Source organism: Microtus oregoni, unplaced genomic scaffold (assembly GCF_018167655.1).
Source record: "Microtus oregoni isolate MIOR12 unplaced genomic scaffold, Mior012 000118F_ref0000498, whole genome shotgun sequence".
NCBI classification, from domain to species: Eukaryota; Metazoa; Chordata; class Mammalia; order Rodentia; family Cricetidae; genus Microtus; species Microtus oregoni.
The window spans coordinates 1,585,079-1,605,279 of NW_024544747.1; the positions used below are offsets into that span (position 1 = coordinate 1,585,079).

The 20,201-nt window shown below is 52.3% G+C and overlaps 1 protein-coding gene across 3 annotated transcripts; it reads right to left on the reverse strand.

Moving 5' to 3' along the window:
• Positions 1 to 1,138: 1,138 nt before the first annotated feature.
• Acvrl1 (activin A receptor like type 1) lies at positions 1,139 to 16,450 on the reverse strand. Of its 3 annotated transcripts, XM_041646053.1 has the most exons (11): positions 16,416 to 16,450; positions 15,937 to 16,070; positions 10,923 to 11,021; positions 10,144 to 10,395; positions 9,832 to 10,040; positions 9,555 to 9,654; positions 8,723 to 8,869; positions 8,189 to 8,464; positions 7,353 to 7,550; positions 4,741 to 4,871; positions 1,139 to 3,123 (listed from the first exon to the last, which is right to left on the reverse strand). In XM_041646053.1, exons 3-11 carry the CDS (start codon positions 10,984 to 10,986, stop codon positions 2,989 to 2,991), a joined length of 1,512 nt encoding a protein of 503 aa, XP_041501987.1. In that variant the 5' UTR covers positions 10,987 to 11,021; positions 15,937 to 16,070; positions 16,416 to 16,450; the 3' UTR covers positions 1,139 to 2,988. The 3 variants fall into 3 exon arrangements, with proteins under 3 accessions (XP_041501987.1, XP_041501988.1, XP_041501989.1); XM_041646054.1 differs by lacking the exon at positions 16,416 to 16,450 and having other exon boundaries at positions 15,937 to 16,122; XM_041646055.1 differs by lacking the exons at positions 15,937 to 16,070; positions 16,416 to 16,450 and having other exon boundaries at positions 10,923 to 11,047.
• Positions 16,451 to 20,201: the final 3,751 nt, after the last annotated feature.

A 20,201-nucleotide genomic window follows, 5' to 3' on the forward strand; every position in this document is an offset into this window, starting at 1 on the left:
AGAAGCAAAGAGCAAAGGACTTATGGGTTCTCTTCTTTCCAAGGCAGTAACGGGGATGTCCATGTGCCCTTGGGCCACAGTGACCTCAGAAGGACTCTTTCAAAGCGTGGTGAAGGGTCTGTCGGTCCTGCCAGATCCTGCCCAGCCTACATGGAAACCTTGCACTGCCGTTTTCCCACTGCCCTTTTTCCGGTCCTCAACCACACTGTGACCACACTGTGCCAGTGGGACCACTGGGCCCTGGAAGGAGAAAAAGGTGGGAACATCCCCTTTGTCTAGGGGCTTCTGGAAAGGTCTTGCCTGGTGTGTGTGTGTGAGGGAGGAGGTCCAGGACTCCAGTGCAGAAGGCTGCAGGTTTGGGGCATAATTCTAACAGGGAGTACATCAACTTGTCAACAGCAGAAGAAACTGGGCACGCTCCCTATTTTCCTGAGAGAGGTTCAATACCCTTTTGTTAGAAAGTTTGTATTTCTGGGCTGGACAGACAGTATCATAAACTCCTTCGGTACCTGTCCTCCATTTTCTATCCCACCCCTCCAGTGGCATGTCGCTCACAATTTTCTGGGTGGCGAGGGAGGGGACATGAGGTGTTATCTGAGCAGGGATCGGTTTTCAGGTAAGAGAAGCTTTTCATTCTGGGGGTGTGTACTGATTCCAGACAAGGGGTGGAGAGCATCTGGGAGAATTAAGAAGGAACTGAACAGGGAGGGGCGGAGCCGCCTCTGAGTAAGGACCCAAAAAGCTCCTTTGCTAGGTGTGGCTTCCAGGCACAGTTCCTACAGCCGAGAAGAGCTGAGCTCACGCAGGCAAGCACGCACGCAGCAGTGTGGATAGAGAGGAGGGCCTGGGCCTGCTGGGAGGAGCCAGGCGGCTCCGCAAGGCGGGGGTTGGAGGGGGGTGGGGGTGCGGCCTTGGGCAGCGCGTTGGCCAGCAGAGGGCGACGTGGCTGGCGTGGATCAGGTTGCTTCCTACCCTGGGAGAGATCTAAAGTTTGAACCTCAGCGCGGTTCTAGTTCTAGAGCGGTCTTGTCCAAGGGCAGTTTCGTGATGTGTGCTTCAGGTTCTCTCTGTACCTCTGCAACTGGACCACTGAGGAGGTACTAGCCTTAGAAGACGAAGCAGAAACTCAAGGGGCAACTAAGGTTTATTCAGGCCCTACGACATGCATCCAGCAGCTAAATGCTCCCATAAACTGTATCTTTAAGTACAGAAAGGTAGGCTCCATCCATACATCTGCACTTAGAAGCATTTGGACATAGCTGTCTCCAGAGAGCCCCTTTCTTTTCTAAGCCCCCGTCAGGCAAACCGTCCTTCGGCAGCTCTCCGCCCTCTTTCGGCGGCTCCCCGCCCTCCTTCGGCGACTCCCCGCCCTCCTTCGGCGGCTCCCCGCCCTCCTTCAGCGGCTCTCCGCTTAGGATTTCCTAGCCCTGGAAGAGCTGCTGTCTTCAGTTTCCTGCTGTGGAGTCCAAGGAGGAGTTTGTCCCCAAGTCCGGTAGAAATAAAAGCCTCCAGGCGGGAAGGCGAGTCCCTGGCTGCAGTCACCAGAGAACCATCCACTGTGCCCCGCTGGTCTGGGAAACGCTGGTCTGCTTTCCGTTTTCATATAGTTTAATTTCCTGGTTCTCCTTGGTCCTTGTACATTGAGAAAAACGGTGATGGGAGGACATACAACAGAGACACTCATGGGGAGTGTGTGTGTGTGTGTGTGTGTGCGGTCAGCTAGGCCAGGTCTTCCTAAAATTGAGGATGATCTTGTCTCTTGCCTGAGCCCCACCCTCCCCTCCTTAAGCCTTGCTGTAAACCACTTCTCTTCAGTCTATCCGCCCAGGCTTCAGCTGCCCTTGTCAGCACGTGACTGTGTACCCCTCATATGTCTAAATGCCAGGCTTCTGGTGTTGTTCTAGGCCAAGTTCTCCTAAGGTCCACTTTCTTGGGCCTGGACGAGTCAAGGCCAGGAGGGAGCAGAACCCTGGTAGCTGGAGGCTTCTTGACAGGAGCCAAGTTTCTTTTCAGTCTTGGAAACCACTCCTGAGCCCTGGGACAAAGAAGGCCAAGCAACAGAGGGAGTCAGAGAGTCCAGTGCTGCCAGAGCCCCAGGGTGGCCACTGGTACAGCTGCAGAAAAGAACTGGGGTTTGGAGAGTGGACCAGGAGATGCTTTAGGTTGTCCTGGACCCAGAGTTATTCCAGACCCCAGCTTGAGGCAAACGACTGGGGAGGGGACAGGAACAGCTGATGACTGATGGACTGAGCTTTCATGCATGCTGAGCTTCAGCAAAAATCGGGGTCTCAAAGGGTACACGGGCCAAATCTAAGATCTTAAGTCAGCCAGGTCCCTCTCCTATTGAACAGAACAATGCTGGCTCTTCTCCACCAATTTCGACCTTCCTTCTCCTCAGAAGACCCTTGCATTTTGATACCCTCATGAGTCAGCTGGGATGGTAAGGGGACAGAGGGTGGCAGGATCAGGCGCCACCTCACCTGAGAGACTGGCATTCACTAGCCAGGGTCTAGCCAGGAAAGGCATCATTGAAGTGATAAAAACCCACAGTGAGAAACTGAGGCCACTGCGTCTCTTCCACTGGGCCCTGGCACGATGGAGTGTCTGCTGAAGCTGGACAGGGCCCCGTGCCATCCTGGCAGCTCCGGTAGGGCAGTAAGGCTGACCAAGGGTAGGAGAGATTGCAAGCCCAGGATTTGAGCCCGGGGTTCTCTGGCTTGGCTACCCTGCCCTGGGAGTGGCAGGGATGTACCCTGCTGGCTTTGGGGATGGGAAGTCCAGCCAGGCGTCAGAGAGCCCGCCACTTTGAGCAGGCCAGACAGAGGCAGATGGAATTTCAGCCCAGTTGTATTTTTGACTGGATGGGCCGGGGGCCAAGCTGGGCAGGCACACACAAGGCAGCGTGCACACTTGCACTACTTCTACCCAGATAGGGTTCATCTTCTGCCCCACCACACGCCTCAGGTGGAGGAGTCCAGCGACCCTGGGCTAGTGAATCACTTTGGGCTTCTCTGGGTTGTGGCTGAGCTTCTGTAAAGTCTTCTTGATGCGCAGCGCGGTGAGGCGAGCAGAGGGGTTGGGATACCAGCACTCCCGCATCATCTGGGCCAGCCCGGAGAGGACCTGGGGGGGAGGGGTGAGAGACAGACAGAGCAGTCAGGAAGATGGAAAGGAGGCAGAGGGAGAGGAAGCAATGGCTCAGTGTGGGAAACATAGCAGGAGAAAGGCCAGGCCAGGGGGAGAAAGGCAAGAAACGAAAGAGAACAGAAGGGAGAAGGCAAGGGTGAGGAGGGGAGGATACATGGAAGAAGAAAGATGGAGAGTGAGAAAGAAGGTGGCAGCAAGCCAGCAGGAGAACCCACCCTGGTGAACAGCCTCTGCAGCCCGAGACCTGGTGCGCAGGGTACTGTGAGTGACCGAGAGTGTGGCAAGGGTGGGCCTCTGTCCAGGAAGGAGCCTATCCCAAGAAGTTCAGTGGCCCTTGGATGTGGCAGCCTGTCTCCTCTGGCTCCTGAGAGTGAGTATGTGCGTGTGCATAGGCATCTATGTGGCCTCTGATGTATACATGCATATATTCATTATCTTTCAGTAAAAATTCACTGAGTGCATCCAGTCACTAAAGTGGGAATATTAGAGTGAGAAGTAGGAGGGGCTTCTTGAAAGAGGGGGGAAAGAGAGGAGAATGAGGTGGGTGTGGTCAAAATACATTATGTTTGCATGAAACTGAAAGGAGAAATTTATATTGGGTTTTGTTGTTGTTTTTCAAGACAGGGTTTCTTTGTGTAACCTGTAGACCAGGCTGGCCTTGAACTCAGAGAAATCCACCTGCCTCTGCCTTTTGAGTGCTGGGATTAAAGGTGTGCGTCACCACTGCCTGGCTTGTTTTTGTTTTTTGAGACAGGGTTTCTCTAGTCACCCTGGCTGTCCTGGAATTCACTCTGTAAACCAGGCTGGCCTCGAACTCTGCAGATCCACCTGCCTCTGCCTCCGAGTGCTAGGATTAAGGCCTGTGCTGCCACACCCAGATCTTTTTTTTAAAGTTATTTATTATATATACAGTGTTCTGCCTGCATACCAGAAGAAGGTACCAGATCTCACTATAAAGGGTTATGAACCACCATGTGGTTGCTGGGAATTGAACTCAGGACCTCTAGAAGAGCAGCCAGTGCTCTTAACAGCTGAGCCATCTCTCCAGCCCCTCACTCAGCTCTTAAAGAGATTTTTAAAGAGCTACATAGTAAGACTCCTGTCTCAAAAAAAAAAAAAAAGGTAAGCTAAAAAACAGAATTTTTGTCCTCATGGTGCCTAGGTGTATATGTGTGTACGTGTCTGAGAGTATTTAGAAGCGCTTATATTATATTAAATATATGTGTATATATGTAATGTATGTTTTTTATATATACTTATATTGCTTTGTGTAAGTGTGGAATATCTTGAAAAAAATCAAAATCAGCAAGAAAAACCTGATAGGAGAAATTTAGCAGAGGCCTTCTGATTCTCATGGGTAAAGAAAAAGGTTCTAAAAATCTTACACTGACCAGAAGGTCCAAGAAGGGTGAGTGATTCACAAGCTGGGTGTGTAGGGGGAACACCCAGGACACCCAAGATCTATCCAGGAAGCACAGGATCCTGAATCCAGAAATCCCAGCTGAGAATCAACCTCAACGGGCCCCAGGCCAATCCCAGCCCAGCTGCAGCCCATCCCCCACAGAGGCAGCCCATCCCCCACAGAGGCCTTACCGGATCTGCGGCCAGCCGGTTAGGAATGGTGGGGGTCTGTTGGTCAACACACACCACCTTTTTCATGTCTTCAAAGCTGGGGTCATTAGGTACCATGTCATAGAAGGGTGGCCTGTAATCCTCCACAATGCCTGGAGGTTCGAGGGGGATAGTATGATCACTTGAGACTTAGGGAGACCAGAGAGCACCCAGGAGAAAACTTTGCCCCGCCTCTGTCCCAAGGGACCTGGAGCTAAACCATATTGCTCGCTAAAGGTCCAATCCTACAATGTAATCCCTGTCCTACAATGTAACAATTGTACCTAACACAGAATTACTATGTATGTTGTACTTCGCAGGTGGTGTTTGCCTTAATAGGCACGTGACACACTTTCCTACTAGTCCTCATGGTAGCGCCGTGCTGTGTGTGTCCTGGATGAAGAGACTCAAACTAAGAAGCACCGGACACAGGTCGCCTAGCCAGTCACAGCAGACTCAGGACTTAAAACCCATCTTAGCTTCCTAGGCAGGATCGCATTTCCATCGTCCTCAGCTGTCTTCCATCCTGGACCTGGGTAGCCTGGGTACCACTCCCTGACTGGTGATACAGACGACTGGTATTCCAGAGCACTTCCTGTGTGCCAGGCAGGGTCCTTGGTGCTGGGCATGGACCTCACAGCAGCCCGTAGGGACTGTAGCATTGTAGTTCTCCTTATTAGCCAGAACAGTAGCTCTAAAGACAGTGACTTGTCTCTAAGGATTGACAGGTAATGAGCGACTGAAGGCCAAAATCCTACACCAAATCCCATGCTTCTGAACTCTCAGCTACATCTATGGTAGGGCTGAAACAGGGACAAAGGACAGAAAAGACACCTCTCCTAAGAGGAAATGATTTATTCCCTGGTCCATAGTATCTAATCTACTCCCTATCAGGGAAGGCTGCTCATCCCTCTGCAGACCCCACAGCTAGCAGCGTCCCCACCCTGTGTTATCCCAAGGGCACTGAAACAGGAGCCCTTTTGAAAGGTATATCTGTGGGGTCAGAGGCAGTCCCGTGCCTCTTCCTGCTTCCCAATCCCAGGCTGCTTTTGTGACCATGTAGGCCACAACTTCAATGAAGCCTTTACCAGCTGTTCTCCCCGTGGCGGTCTTCCAGGCCGCCCCTGTGCCGCTGGCGCCCTAATCAGTGATTTGCAGAGGCTTGAGTGAGTCTAATGAGCCTTTAATCAGTGCCGGGGCTGACACCAGATTACAGTGTTTATAATGCGCTCGGAGTCTGTGTGGGGCTGACAGAGCTTCCCCTCCGCCCAGGGAGCCCAAGGCCGATCCACTAGTCCTTCCTTTCCTGCCCGTAGCCAGGCCCAAGAGTTCTTTGGTTTAATCGAGGTGCCCCTTCTCTAGCTCCAGCCTCACATAGCTGACTAGCGGTTCATGCCCAGGGACTAGAACCCCTGGAGACTCTAGGAGAGTGAGGACACCTGGGTCTCTGCTATCAACAAGTGACCACTGAGGAAAGATGAAGTTGCAAAAGGCTGGCTCCTGATGGATGCCCAGGAAATGACAGCATCTCTGCTCCCAGGGAGCAGGACTCTAGTCTGGTCCAGGGATTGTCCTAATCATCTTTCTGGACTCCTGGCAACCGTGGTCATGGACAGCCTAACATTGCAGCGGTCAGCCTGTGCTCCTCCATCTACCCCGAGACTGAGAGGCCATCAACTCGGGCTGCACAGGGCAGCAAGCACAGGGCGAGGGCTTCTGCCAGCCTTTCCCAGGTAAGGCCTCCCACGGCAATCGACTGTCATAACGAGGCTGCAATAGGCAGGCAACACAGATACCAGATAGCTTACGTGTGAGCAAAGAAGTCAAAGAATTAAAGGTCAACATTTAATTGTCACGTGACAGAGGACACTGGCCCAGAGTCAGGTGGCTGGCTTAAGTCCTGCAGCTGCCTCTAGTCAGCTATAACCCTGCCTCTTAGACTCTGCTTTATAAAATGGAATAGTATTACACAGCGCTTTTTCACGATGACCGCTAATATTTAGCTCTAGGCACTGTTTGCTATTTTACTTCTTTCATTCTTTTTTATTTTTATTTCCTTTTTATTTTTGTCAGGTTTTCTCTGTAGTCCTGGATGATCTGAAATTCACTATTTATATAGACCTGCCGGCCTTGAACTTGGGGCAATTCTTCTGCTTTCTGAGTATTGAGATTATTAAGTGTGGGCCGCTAAGCCCAGCTTCTAGATATTGTTCTAAATACTTAATTTGGATCATCTCTGTGACTGCAGCAAGCATTCTACCACTGAGCTGTATCCCCACCCCAGCTCTGAATACTTATGGGATTCTTGTTTATTTATTTATTTCTAACTCAAGACTTCAGGGCCAGATCCACATCCTCACGGGCTCAGAGGAACCTTAAAAGTTCTTCTGTGCTGAACTAGTTGGTAAACAGCAGTAACGGAATGCTGAGAGAGTTAGTCTCAAACCCTGGGGTCACAGGTCACACACCCACCTCCCATAACCCACCCCCCACCCGTAAGGAAGCCCAGTCTCTATCTATTACACGCAACACACACACATACACACACACACACGCACAGACACACACGCACGCTGCATATGGTGGGCCCTCACCATTGATGATGGTCCGCCGGGCGATCTCCCACAGCACTAGGCCGAAGGCCCAAACGTCCGTCCACTTGTATGACTCAAAGCAGTCGGTTCGGATCTGTTCATCCAGCACCTCGGGTGCCATGTACCTCTTGGTCCCCACTCGGGGGTTGTTGCCGATGTCCAGGTAGTCACTACCCTGGGAGTGCATCACAGCCAGTCCTGTGGGTATTTGGCTTGTCAGTCTTCCAGGGCACCCACAGAGGACTGCCACTCCCATCCAGAGGAGCTCGGGCTAGAGCCAGATGCAGTGAGGACAGAAACAGACACAGAGGAGCAAGGCAATGGAGACCTGTCCTGAGACGGCCTGGAATACAGACAGAGCCAGAGGGGAACTTCTGTCCCATGTACCCTTTGCTTTATACAGCTCTCAAGGTTCCCAAGAACCCAAAGGCAAAGTAGGCATTATGATGCCCATTTCACATGGTAGAACTTCAGGCAGGTTGGGAGAAGTCAGAGTGAGGCGTTCCTGCCTCCCCGTCCCCTTTCTGGAAGTAGAGTAAATGGCAGAGAAGTCTGGGCTGGAAACAATTTGTTTGTTTTGAGACAGGGTTTCTCTGTGTAGCCCTGGCTGTCCTGGATCTCACTCTGTAGACCAGGCTAGCTTCTAACTCCGAAATCCATCTGCTTCTGCCTCTGCCTCTGCCTCTGCCTCTGCCTCTGCCTCTGCCTCTGCCTCCTGAGTGCCCCGGCTTGGAAACAGGTTTTAAAGCGCTAATTCTCTTCCCCACAGAAACAGGCAGAACTGAGCATGCGAGCCCCACCCTCCTGTGAAGCTCCGCCCCTCCAGTCCTGCTCACCCAAATCTGCAATGCAACATTGCAAGTTGCTCTTGACCAGCACATTGCGGCTCTTGAGGTCACGATGGGCGATGGCTGGTTTGCCTTGAGTGCCAAAGATCTCTACATGCAGGTGTGCCAGGCCACAGGCCGCGGACACGGCTAACTTCAGGGCCAACTGGGGCTCCAGCGTCTGCCTCTGCAGAAAGTCATAGAGGGAGCCGTGCTCGTGGTAGTGGGTGATGAGCCACAGCTGCGTGCTCGAGTTGCGCGAGGTCATGTCAGAGGCGATGAAGCCTGTAGGTCAAAGGGTGTGATTCCGTCAAAGCGCCGAGGAGGAAGAAGTGGCGGGGGTGGTGAGGGGAAGCTAAGGCTGAGGGGCTCAGAAGGGGGGAGGCAGAGGTTGATGACATGGCTGGAGTCAGAGGTTAAAGGTTGAAGGGGTTTGGGAGTCATTTAGGGTTAGACCAATGCCCAGCGTTCTGTCTATTCCAGTCCTGAGCTAAGGGGCTTGGGTCATTTAGGCCTGGAATAGCAGACGTGTCCCCTCCTTGCCTAGGATGTTGTCGTGCCTAAGCAGAACTGTGTTGTAGATCTCCGTCTCCCGGAACCAGGACTGTTCATCCCGTGAGGAGAAAATCTTGACAGCCACACTCTCGCCGTGCCATGAACCCCGCCATACCTCGCCATATCGGCCCTTTCCTAAGCCAGTTACCAAGGGAAGAACAAGGGTCACACACTAGACACACAACAGTCCTAGAAGCCCCACCCCCAACCCTGAATGCTGCAAAGACACCTTCTGCAAATCCTGAATTTATTTTTTGACTTTTTTTTTTTCAGACACGTTCTCATTGTGTGTCACTGGCCAACTTGGAACTTGCCATATAGACCAGGCTGGCCTTGAACTCACAGAAATCTGCCTGCCTTTGCCTCCTAAGTGTTGGGATTAAAGGCATATGCCACCACATCCAGCTTTTAAACTTTTTAAAATTACATTTATTTATTTGTATGTGTGCGTGTGTTTAATGCACACGGGCTAGGATCACATATGTAAGTCAAAGGGCAACCATGGAAGACGGTTCTCTCCTTTCATGAAGTACATACCAGAGTTAGGTTTAGGCCCTCACCTTCTGAGCTATCCTGCTGTCCCCAACCCGAATCTCTACATAACTTAATCCACATCCTGCCCCAGATTTGAGCTACCCTTAGGTTATCATAACTGTCCTTGCAGAAGAACATAACCTTGACGCATAACCAACCCGTGTCCTGCCCAGTGGAATCCCTTATTCTGGTCCAGGCTGGCCCCACTTGTGATCCTGGAAGCCAAGAGCTTCCTGATCTCTCCAGGGTTACCGGAGCCTTTAGTCCCTGGCTACTCATTGCTTACCCACACACTCCACCAGTGCGACCTGCCGGGCTACTGTCCTCTGCACCAGGAAGGGGAGTCCCGAGCCACTGCCCGTGGTACAGTCGCTGTCCAGGAAGTCCTAGGAATACCAAGTAGTCACTGAGTGTCTGCCCATCAGCCACAGCCCCTTTCTCCACTCCCTACCTCTGTCCCACTGTTGGGGCACTGCCTGATTCTCACTGCCGTCTTTGGGTGACCCCCTGATACTGGTGCTCCTGTTTACATACCCACCCCCCAGGTTGTCCCAGGTCCATACCCCCAACATGCTGTCTCCCTGTTCGGACGCCTTCAGGATGAGGCTGGACTCGCCCAGGTCACTGTGCAGACCCTGCTGCTTCTCCTGCCTTCGCCGGACATGCCACAAGCCCAGAGCACCCAAGGCCACCAGGACTAGCAAGGCCAGCACGGGACCCAAGATCAGAGGCAGGTGGGTATTTGTTGGCCCCTCCGAAGGAGTTGGGATGGCTGGGAAGAGAGGGATATTGAGTCCCAGCTCCACCAGGCCAGTTCTCTTGACCCTGACAGTTAGATCCCAGCATCCCACCTCTGGAAGAGCCTCTGGACGTACCCTCCAGCACCAAGGACACATTGTGGTTGCAGAAGGATCGATAGCAGCAGTGGTGATTGAAAGACTCTGTGGGGCGTCCCAAACAGAGTTCCTGGTTCATGTTCCCACAGCCCCGAGAGACCTGGGGGTGCCTGCCCTGTTCGCGAACCAGCACCACTGTGCACCATGCCCCCTGGCAGGTTGGTTTCTTGCAGTGTGGGCTCTCACAAGTGCAGTTGACCAGCCGATCCCTGGAGGCCTTTACCACACCTCCTGGAAGACACAAGAGAAATCCAGGCACTTCCTCCTACCATCCTGACCCTTCTGATTTCACAGGCAAACCCTCAGGACTTGGTATTTAATGCCATCCACTTGCTGTCCTTCTCTAGGATCCTTACCCCAGCCACACAGGCAGTGGAGACTGTGAGAAGCCAGCTTTGGTCTACTGCCTGTGCTGGGATTTCTTCTCCCTACTACAGGTCCTGCTCTGGTCCCAAACTCTCCCTGTTCACACCCCTACTGCCTCCACCCAAGATGTAGGTTCTACCCAGCAAGGAACTTCAGCATACAAGTCAGTATCATCAAGATAAAGAGATTGGAGCTGGTGAACTAGTCCATAGGAACCTACCCTCTACCCTCCTAGGCTCCTGGGGAACTAGTCTATAGGGGTCACCCTCTGCCCTCCTGCTAGGCTCCTGTTCTCAGCTCCTCAGATCCAGCCCCAGCCAAAGCTGAGCTGAGCCCAGATGGCCTTCCTCCATTCAGGTCCCTGGTTTCCATACTCCCCCTCCCATACTCACCCTTGGTTAGGCCCAAGGCCACCAGCAGCATCAGAAGGCCCTTTCTGGGGATCTCTGAGGTCATGGTCCTTGGAGATAGGAGCAGAGATGCGGTGAGATCTGCAAAATGAGACAGCCGTGGGTGACCAAGGTCCCCTCCTACCAGGAGGAAATCATTGGGAGTATTTCTGGGGGGAGGCAGGGAAGCCACCGCCCCACTCCTACGTCTGACTTTAGGGCGGGGCCTGCAAGGGAAGTCCTGCTTCACTTCCCCATGGAAACCATCTGTTGGGGGTGAGGGTAGAGAGCTGTGTTTAAATGATGTGAGCCAGAGGGCATCCCAGCTCTGTGCCCCACTGCTGGGTTCTGACAGGAGCAGACTGGGGGGTGGGCAGCAGACGGTCACAGCTACAGTGGAAGAACACGTCTTTCCTAGCTCCCCTCTGTCCTCTGCCACTTGCCAACCCCTCCAGTCTCCACCCCTGCCCACCCTTTCCCAGTGCCCCCCACCCCCATGCCTGGCTGCTTCAAACATAAACAGGCTCCTGTCTTCACTTCCTGCCATTCAGGGTCCCGCCAGACCGGCAACAGGAATCAAGATTGTTTAGATTGAAGTCTGGATAGGACGGGCTGGAGTCACGCACAGCAGGGAGCCCAGCGGGGTCTAAAGGAGGCACCTGGAGCCGGTACCTTACAAACCACCAACCCCAGCTCCAGTTTTATGATTTTTTAAAGTTTCATTCATTATTATTGTGTCTGTGTTAAGGGCCCCTGTGCCGATGCACAAGAGTGGAGAATCAGAGGTCAATTCTGTGGAGCTGGCTCTCTCCTCTTACCTCTACATGGGTTTTGTCACCAAGTTTACGTGGCAAGCATCATCACCTCCTTAGCCATCTCTTTGTCCCGCTCCCCTCCCAGCTCTGGTTTTAGAGGAGAGAGTCAGGCCAGGGGAGGAGGCTGGCCAGGCTCCATTAGAATTGTCTTGGAGTAGCAAGAGTGGAACACGAGCCTAGAACCCCTCCACCACTCTTCCTTCTCTGTGTCCTGAGCCAGTGGTGTCAGCCCCTGCCTGCATCCCCAGGCTTGGAGCAGCCATGCACAGCCTGTCTATGTCTAGGTGGAAAGAGTCTGTTCCCCCTCAGAGCCATCTGCCCCCCACTTTTGTCTTGGGAAAGGGTGTGGGAAGAGTCGGTAGTAATGGGAAGTGAAACACATTTGGGCCTTGCGAAGTTGCCTGGTGTTTGACTCTTCAGAAGTTGGATGATCACTGGGGAGAAGGGTATTCTGGTGCATGAATGAAACTCAGGACCCAAATCAACTAGGACTTTAGGAGCTGTACCAGCCTTCCCTTCACCAAGCCTCTGGACCAGAGGGTAGGTGCTGAGGCTGCACAAGAAGGGCAGAAGTCAAAACACAGACTGTCTGAACGGAAGACATACAGGCTGAATCTCCAGCTAGGGGAACTAGAGAGTGACTTACGATAAGACATGAGAAGGGCTGGACATACGTGTCCCCTGTCATGTGTCATGAGAAGGGCTGCACGTACGTGTCCTGTGATGTGTCATGAGAAGGACTGGATATACAGTCACATAGACCACAGAGGCCCGTGTTCAAATCTTGGTACCAAACAAAGACCCAAGATGCTGAGGCTTTGGGAGCAGGATGTCTAGGGTCAGGCTGGGGGGCTTGGTGGGTCTTTCTGGCTAATGGCAGCCCTGGCCTTCCTGCCTGGGTTTCCTCTGCTCCAGAGGCCCGGTCTGGGGGAGGAAATAGAGACCTAGGCTGTTGCAGCTGTGTCCCAGCCTCAGCCTGACCTCCTGCCTATTGCCCCTGCTAGAAGCCAGTTAGGAGTCTGATAAGCACTCTGCAGGGGTCCTGAGGATAAATGCTGAGGGCGTGTCCTGAGGCCATGGGCAGGAAGCCATTGGTGACAGACTTCACCTGCCCAGAAAGTAGCTAGGGAGAGACCATGAGATGGGAACCGCTAGCAACAAGACATCCTGGGACATGCTACCAAACTTCTGCCTCCCTAATTGTCCCCATGTACCCCTTGCCACTCTACTGCATCTTAGAACTTTATGCAGTGGGTTAACTAAGTAGATCCTTTGGTGTGTCACCCTTTCAGTCTGTCTGAGACCAGCCAGAAATGTTCTTTGAGCAGGGTACAGTGGTAAGGTGCCTGTGATCCAACACCCTGAAGGCTGCGACAGGAGAATGGGGGAATGACAAATGAACAGTTAAGATGCTGGGGCCAGCCTCGGTTACATAACAAGACCATGACTCCAAAAATCAAGAAAGAAGGGGATAAATAAATAAATAAATAAAAGCATGTATTTGTAAACAGTTCCCCAAGGAATTTGGATCCATCTGGGATCAGATGCACCAGGTTTAGAGAACGGTGTCTGGCACAGAGCCAAACCTGTCTCCTTTGCTTCCATTCTTTCCACATTGCTGGCTGGGTGGACATGGGCCACAGAGGGACGGGACCCTTAGCTCCTCCTAGGTGCCTCCCCATCTCTCTGGGAAGAAAGCGAGCAACACAAGACCAGGGACTTGGTGACGCTGCTGCATGAGGGTGAGCATGGGTGTGGAAGAAAAGAACATGCTCTAAACATCAGCGGCTTAGGGTAAGGTGGGCAGTCACGTAGAAGCCACTCCTGCTCCAGCCCTGGGAATGTGATGGCATGGATCAAGTCCCATCTTAGGTTAAGAATGGGGCAGGGGCATAATCTGGATCTTAGGGTTGTCTTTTACTCCTTAGCAAAATTGCATGAAAGACATGTGTAGACAGAAACATTGCTGCTGTTGGCCAGAAATCACAAGTATTAGACGACTTTCAGACATTAACTTAAGGCAGGGAAATCATAGCAGGCAAAGCGCTCTTGTTCTTACTCTGCGGGCACTGAGCTCTCCGGCTCATCTCTGCAGAGCCTCACAACACTCCTACAGGAAGTGGGTGCTGAACATGACTGGGTAAACATGAGTGATGGACAGCAAGTCCTTCCTCAATCATTGCTCTTCCTATTTGTCTGGAGTTAGGTGAGCCCAGGACAAAGGTATCTCCGGTCTCAGCAGACATTAGCAATCTGTCTCCCTGGTGTCACTGACTGGTGCTCTCCTCGGGTTTCATTACATAGTGTCGTCGTGGCCCAGAAACTGTTCTTTGCCAGATTTCCCAGTGTTTGAGCCTCAGGTGTGTGCCTGGATGGTGGCTGTCAATCTTTTTCCTGCTTCCACCAGCAGCAGGACTCTCCCACACTGACTGTCCCAAGGCAGAAAAGTGTTGTGAGAAGACCCAGCCGTTCAGATGGCTGCCTTCAGCATTTGCCTGCATGGTCTATCAACACGATGGTGGTGGGCTATCGCAGAACAAGCCTGGGTTTTAGAGTCTTAGGCATCTGCAAAGTGGTACAGTGCAATGGTCCCCCCTCATCTGAAATAAGGTATCCCCAAACCACACTGACAGGGCCAAACTGCACGTGCTGTTCCTCTCTACTCATAACAAACCTATAATAAAGTTTACCTTGTATGTTGGGCACAGAAGACATTAATATTAATAAGAAAATACTTTGTCCTTGAACTTAAAGGAAGCACCTTTAGCTTCTCCTTGGTGTATCTGAGCCGTCAGCGCCGCTGCACTTGCGCTTTGGGCCGTTAAGTGAAATCAAGGTTACTTGATCATAAGCACAGCAATACACAGTCAGCCTGATAACACTGACAGCTACTAGGTGACTAACAGGCAGGTAACACACACAGCATGAATCCATAGACAAAGACATGATTCATATGACCAATGAGATGGGGACGATAATGAGATCTCACTACATTCTGGAGGCAGTATGGATTTAAACCTTCAAAACCCCTTCTTTCTGGAAGCTCCTGTGAACTATTTTCACACTGCAGCTGACTGTCAGTGACTGAAATCCCCAGCAGGGAGACCGCAGATAGAGAAGCCTCCTGTGGAGTACAGGGGTCGACGGGATGCTCTGGCTGACCAAGCCTCCACTACCTTAGCTATGGGGTTGGCACAAGATCGTGAGCCATTCCCGGGCAAATGCAGAGTGTAACTTGGCAGTAACTTAAGTTGGCAGGTGTGAAAGATGCACTTGGTGTTACTGAAAGGTCAACCAACGTCAGGTGTGGTGGCACAGATCAGCGCTTAAGGGCCTCCTGAGGCAGGAGGATTGAGAATCTGAGGCCAGTTCTGTCTCAGAAAGAACAAGCCAGCCATGATGTCTCCTGGTCTCATTGACCAAAGCCTGAAGCAGGCTTCTCTTCTACAAGCTGGGCACAACGATCTCCCATGCTACATAGAATACTACATGCTACAAAGAAAACTACATGCTACATAGAAGGATAATTGAGAAGACAGGTAGGGGGACAAACAGTAGCAAGGGTCAGAGAGGACAGACCCTGACTCTCACTGGGGCTGCTCATAAACAGAGGAGTGTGCCTAAGAAGCTGCCAGCCCCAGAAGACCTCTCCAGAACGGGCTGACAGTCTAGGATCCCAGCCTGGGGAAAGGCTAGGATTCCCTTTGGCCTGGATGTAAAGGACACCCACGGCAGGGGAATTTTATGACCATCTAGGGTTAAAGGTGAGATTTGGGACATGGCCTTGTAATGACAAGTTCCTGAAGCAGGAGCTGGTCTGGAAAACGTGGGCTCCGTGAGGAGTTTCAACGGCATGGGGAAGTCATCCATAGGTCAACCCAGCACCCTGGAGGGGCGTGGGAGCTCTGGGAGGGGAAGAATTCTTGGAATGGATTGGAAATGGGTAAGGGAAGCTAAAGGCCTCAGGACACCTAGCAAGAGTAAAAGTTTTTGATTCCCCATCCGAATTTGTCCAGCTCCCTCCCATTCTCAGGTATGTGTCCACAACCCAGGGACTGTTGGCTCTCTTATTCAGTTAAAACTGAGCCCTCCTTGCACGAATCTCAGAGATCTCTGAGAGGTCGCTGAGATCTGCGCGAAGGAAAAGTCCACTGAGACCAGGGATGGGTCACCCTGCTCGGCCCAACGCGACCTCGACTCACCTTTGGAAGGGCGGCAGGACCCCCGCCTCTCCTCCCCAGAGGCGGCTGGGATCTCTCGTCCAGAGCCGGTCTGGAGCCAGGAAAAGGCTCGGTCCGCGCAGCTAGCGCGGCGGCCTCCCGGGACTGGGAAGGGGCTGGAGCAAAAATGTTTCTTATTCTAGCTTCTTCCTGCCTGGCCCGGCTCCACCACTCCCTCCTAATAACCCGTTTCCTATTGCCCAGCACGCCTCCCGGCCGCAGGGCCCGGCGCTCCAGAGGGCTGCAGACCTCAGTGCGGCCGCCCCAGCCCCCCACCCCCGAACTCTGGCCTTGGGGTCCCGTGGGTCCTGGGCAGGCCCGCGGGGACCCAGCCGGTAGCCGAGGCATCAGCCTGGGCCCCTAGAAGGGATGAGGGAAGCGCTCACGGAGAGGCAGAAACCCGGGTTCCGGCTCCAGAGGGAGCAGAGTGGGCACCTGGGGAGGGACCTGCCCTTACCTACCTTACTCCAGGTGCTCAGGGAACAGCCAGTGAGAGCTGAGTTTGGACTGGGAGGGTTTGGTCAGTTGGCTCCGCCCTTTGGGATTCCCCAGGAGGCCTAACTCTTTCTGCCTCCAAGCTCTTGCCCCTTCGCCCTTAATACTTTCATTCCGTCCCTCTTCTGCAGTCCTGTCCAATGTTCAGCCGAGGGCTAAAGAGGTTCAGCTTGGTCCAGATAGTCTTAAGGGCTTGGCAGTTGCCCTCTCCATCATTGGAGGCCAGAACTGAGCGAGAGGCTGCTTTGGAAATGTCCATTTGGGGTAGGAACGCAACCATGAGATACGGCGGTGGGGGTCCCACCAGATGGACTTTAGAATTTTGGGCATGGAGCCTCCTGAGGCTGGGACGTGCAGCTGGGGAGCTGGACAGAAGGACTCGGTGGTAGTGATAACACAGTCTTCTTCCTAACCCGGCTGTACAGGCTGGGACTGTGGGGAAGTCTAGGCCTTCCTTGGCAGGACCTGAGCTTTCTTCTTAGCCTTGTGAGCATCCACCCCGACTCTGAAGTACATCCACCTACAGAGAATCCAGGCTAGTTGCTGAGACCCTAGGAACACCTCCAGGGCTTCAGCACCATGTGTTAATGAACATAGTACACTATCCTACAAACAGAAAAAGATGGTGCCGTTCTGGGTTCCTTAGTCTGAGCCTCTGGCAGGAATAGAGGCTGGGGGAGACAATGGCCAGTGGCTCAGACTGACTGACTTCTCTTTCTCTGCTGAACCCTCACCCCCATACACCACGGCAGCTTCTTGAGTTGTGAGCCTCCTGAATTTCCAGAGCCCCAGCAAAGCGAGTTTCAGCCTCAGGACATACTGCCATGCAGTCAGAAGGAGCACCATGGTTACAGTCTCTATTTCCAGACTGAAGAGGCCACTTTGTTACTCTGTAGAACTGGAAGCCTGGCTACACCGCAGTCTTCACACCCACTCTTCCTCCTGCCTGCTAGGGCTCGCGGCCACCCTCTCTCACTCTCCAGCCTGTGTGTCTCTCTCTGTCTTAAGGAGTGGGAGTGAAGGCTCTGGGACAGGACCCATGGGACCTCTGTAGCCCAAGTCCAAGGCTGGCCTGCTTGGGAAGGCGGAGCTAGGAGGTCATGGGTAAGGTCAAGAGCTCCATAGTGACTGCTGAGTGTCAGTGAGGTGGGAGGGTTCTGTGGCCAGGCCTGGGAAGTAGAATGGAGAGAAGCGGAGGTAGGAGGTAGGAGGTAAGGTGTGGTTAGGGGTGGCATCTCCCCCTCCTCTCCAGGACTCTGGCTGGTGCCTTAGCAGCTCTTATGAACCGAAGCCTCCCACAATGCACAGGAAACCTAGGGGTTTGCTGTCAGAGGAGGGACACAGAGTTGGAGAAAGCACTAGGGCCTCAGGCCAATGAGGACATAGAAAAGGAATTACAGGCTCTGTCCAAGTCTACAAGAATTCATTGCTCATAGAGCCCAGCTGTTCCCCACATTCAGCAAGGACAGAATGAGATGAAACAGACCCAAAGGATTCTGATTCAGATTGTGATGCACAGAAGGACTTCCCAGCAGCGCCTGAAGCAGAGGTCTGCAGATCCTCAGAAGTGCAAAGAACTTCAGGGAGGTCCTTTCTGGTGGCAGGTGACAATGGAGCGGCTGCGGAAGAGGACAAGGAACTCTGGCCTTTTAGGGTCATCTGTGTGCATTAAGTTCTTTTTTCTTCCTTCCATTCTTCCTTTTTTTGTTTGTTTGTTTCATGTTTTTTGAGACAAGGTTTCTCTGTATAGCTTTGGAGCTAGACCAGGCTGGCCTCGAACTCACAGAGATCCGCCTGCCTCTGCCTCCCAACTACTGGGATTAAAGGCGTGCCCACCACTACCAAGCTGTGCAGTAGGTTCCTAATTGTGGGGTTTTTTAGTTTGTTTGTTTTTGAGAAAGATCACTAAAATCTTAGGCCTGCCCTGAACGTGAGCTCTTGCTATTGCCAGCTCCCCAGAGCTAGGATGCCAGGTGCTTGCCCCACGCCTGGCTCAAGCCTCACTTTTCAAAGAGATCAAGGCCAGGCATACACAGACACTCAGGGTTGCAGCTCTTCTGCTGCCATCTTGAAATTCTTCATTTGTTCTTAACACATAATTTCTGCTTTCACCAGGCCCTACAGAGCATGTGCCCATTTCTGCACCAGGGTAGGTGGGGAACAAAGCAAAGGAGGAAAGAAGCAGGGAATGAGCTGGGTTTTGCTGCTCTTAAATTATGGAATAGAAGAGGTGTAGTTGGGTAACGGGGCACTTCCCCAGCATGTGCAAGGCCCTGGGTAACACACACATAGAACACACACACACAGATACACGCTTACCCACACAGACTCACACACAGGAAAACATACACACACACAGAGACACACAATACACACAGACACACATACAAACACACAGGCACACACATACACACACAGAACACACACAGAGAGACACACATACACACAGACACACAGGCACACACATACACACACAGAGACACACACACACAATGCACACACAGACACACATACAGGCACACACATGCAAACACACAAGGCACACACATACACACACATGCAAACACACAAGGCACACACATACACACACAGAGACACACACAATGCACACACAGATACACATACAGGCACACACATACACACAGACACACAGGCAAACACATACACACACAGAAACACACACAATGCACACACAGACACACATACAGGCACACACATGCAAATACACACAGAACAGACACACATGCAAACACACAAGGCACACACATACACACAGACACACACACAATGCACACACAGACACACATACAGGCATACACATACACACAGGCACACACATACACACACAGACACACATACAATGCACACACAGACACACATACACACAGGCACACAATACACAGAGACACACACAATGCACACACAGACACATACAGGCATACACATACACACAGGCACACACATACACACACAGACACACACAATGCACACACAGGCACACAATACACAGAGACACACACAATGCACACACAGACACACATATAGGCACACACATGCAAACACACACAGACACAGACACATGGCAGGGGGATTGTACAGCCACGTTTTTCCAACTAGAAAGACAAGGTAGATGACAAGGGAGAACTGTGGGTCTCCTTTAGGGAAAATGTGGCGCAGATTTCAGTTATCTGTTTATTGAACACAGGTGAGATTTTCAATGTGGTGGCCCGAATGGAATCCTGAAGGGACAGGAATCCTTAGCTCCGGGCAGAACACGCTACGGTGTCTTGAAAAGATCAGTAACTGTGGGTCATAGGGCTGGATTCCAGGCCTGAATCAATCTCTCTCTCTCTCTCTCTCTCTCTCTCTCTCTCTCTCTCTCTCTCTCATCAATTTCCTTCTTTGCACAATGAAAGATATAGGCTAGAGAATTCTGAAGTCTCCTCCTGGCCTATGTGACATTCTTATCAGTTCCAGACTCTGTCACTCCAGCCTAGATCAAGATGTAGTTTGGCTACACCTAGGTTTGGGAGATTGGGGAAGTCAGAATGCACTCTGCTCCTCAGGGAGAGGCTGGCAGATGCTGCCAGATTCTTAGATGTGGGACCATGAAGGCGTCATCCTTTTCCAGACCTCCTTGAAGTGGCTGGCCATTCCCCATCCACCCTGAATCTTCAAGGCCACTCATCTCAAGGTAGCCCTTGAGCAGGGGGATGGCAGGTCAGGCCAGGACAGTGCAGGGTCAGAATGTG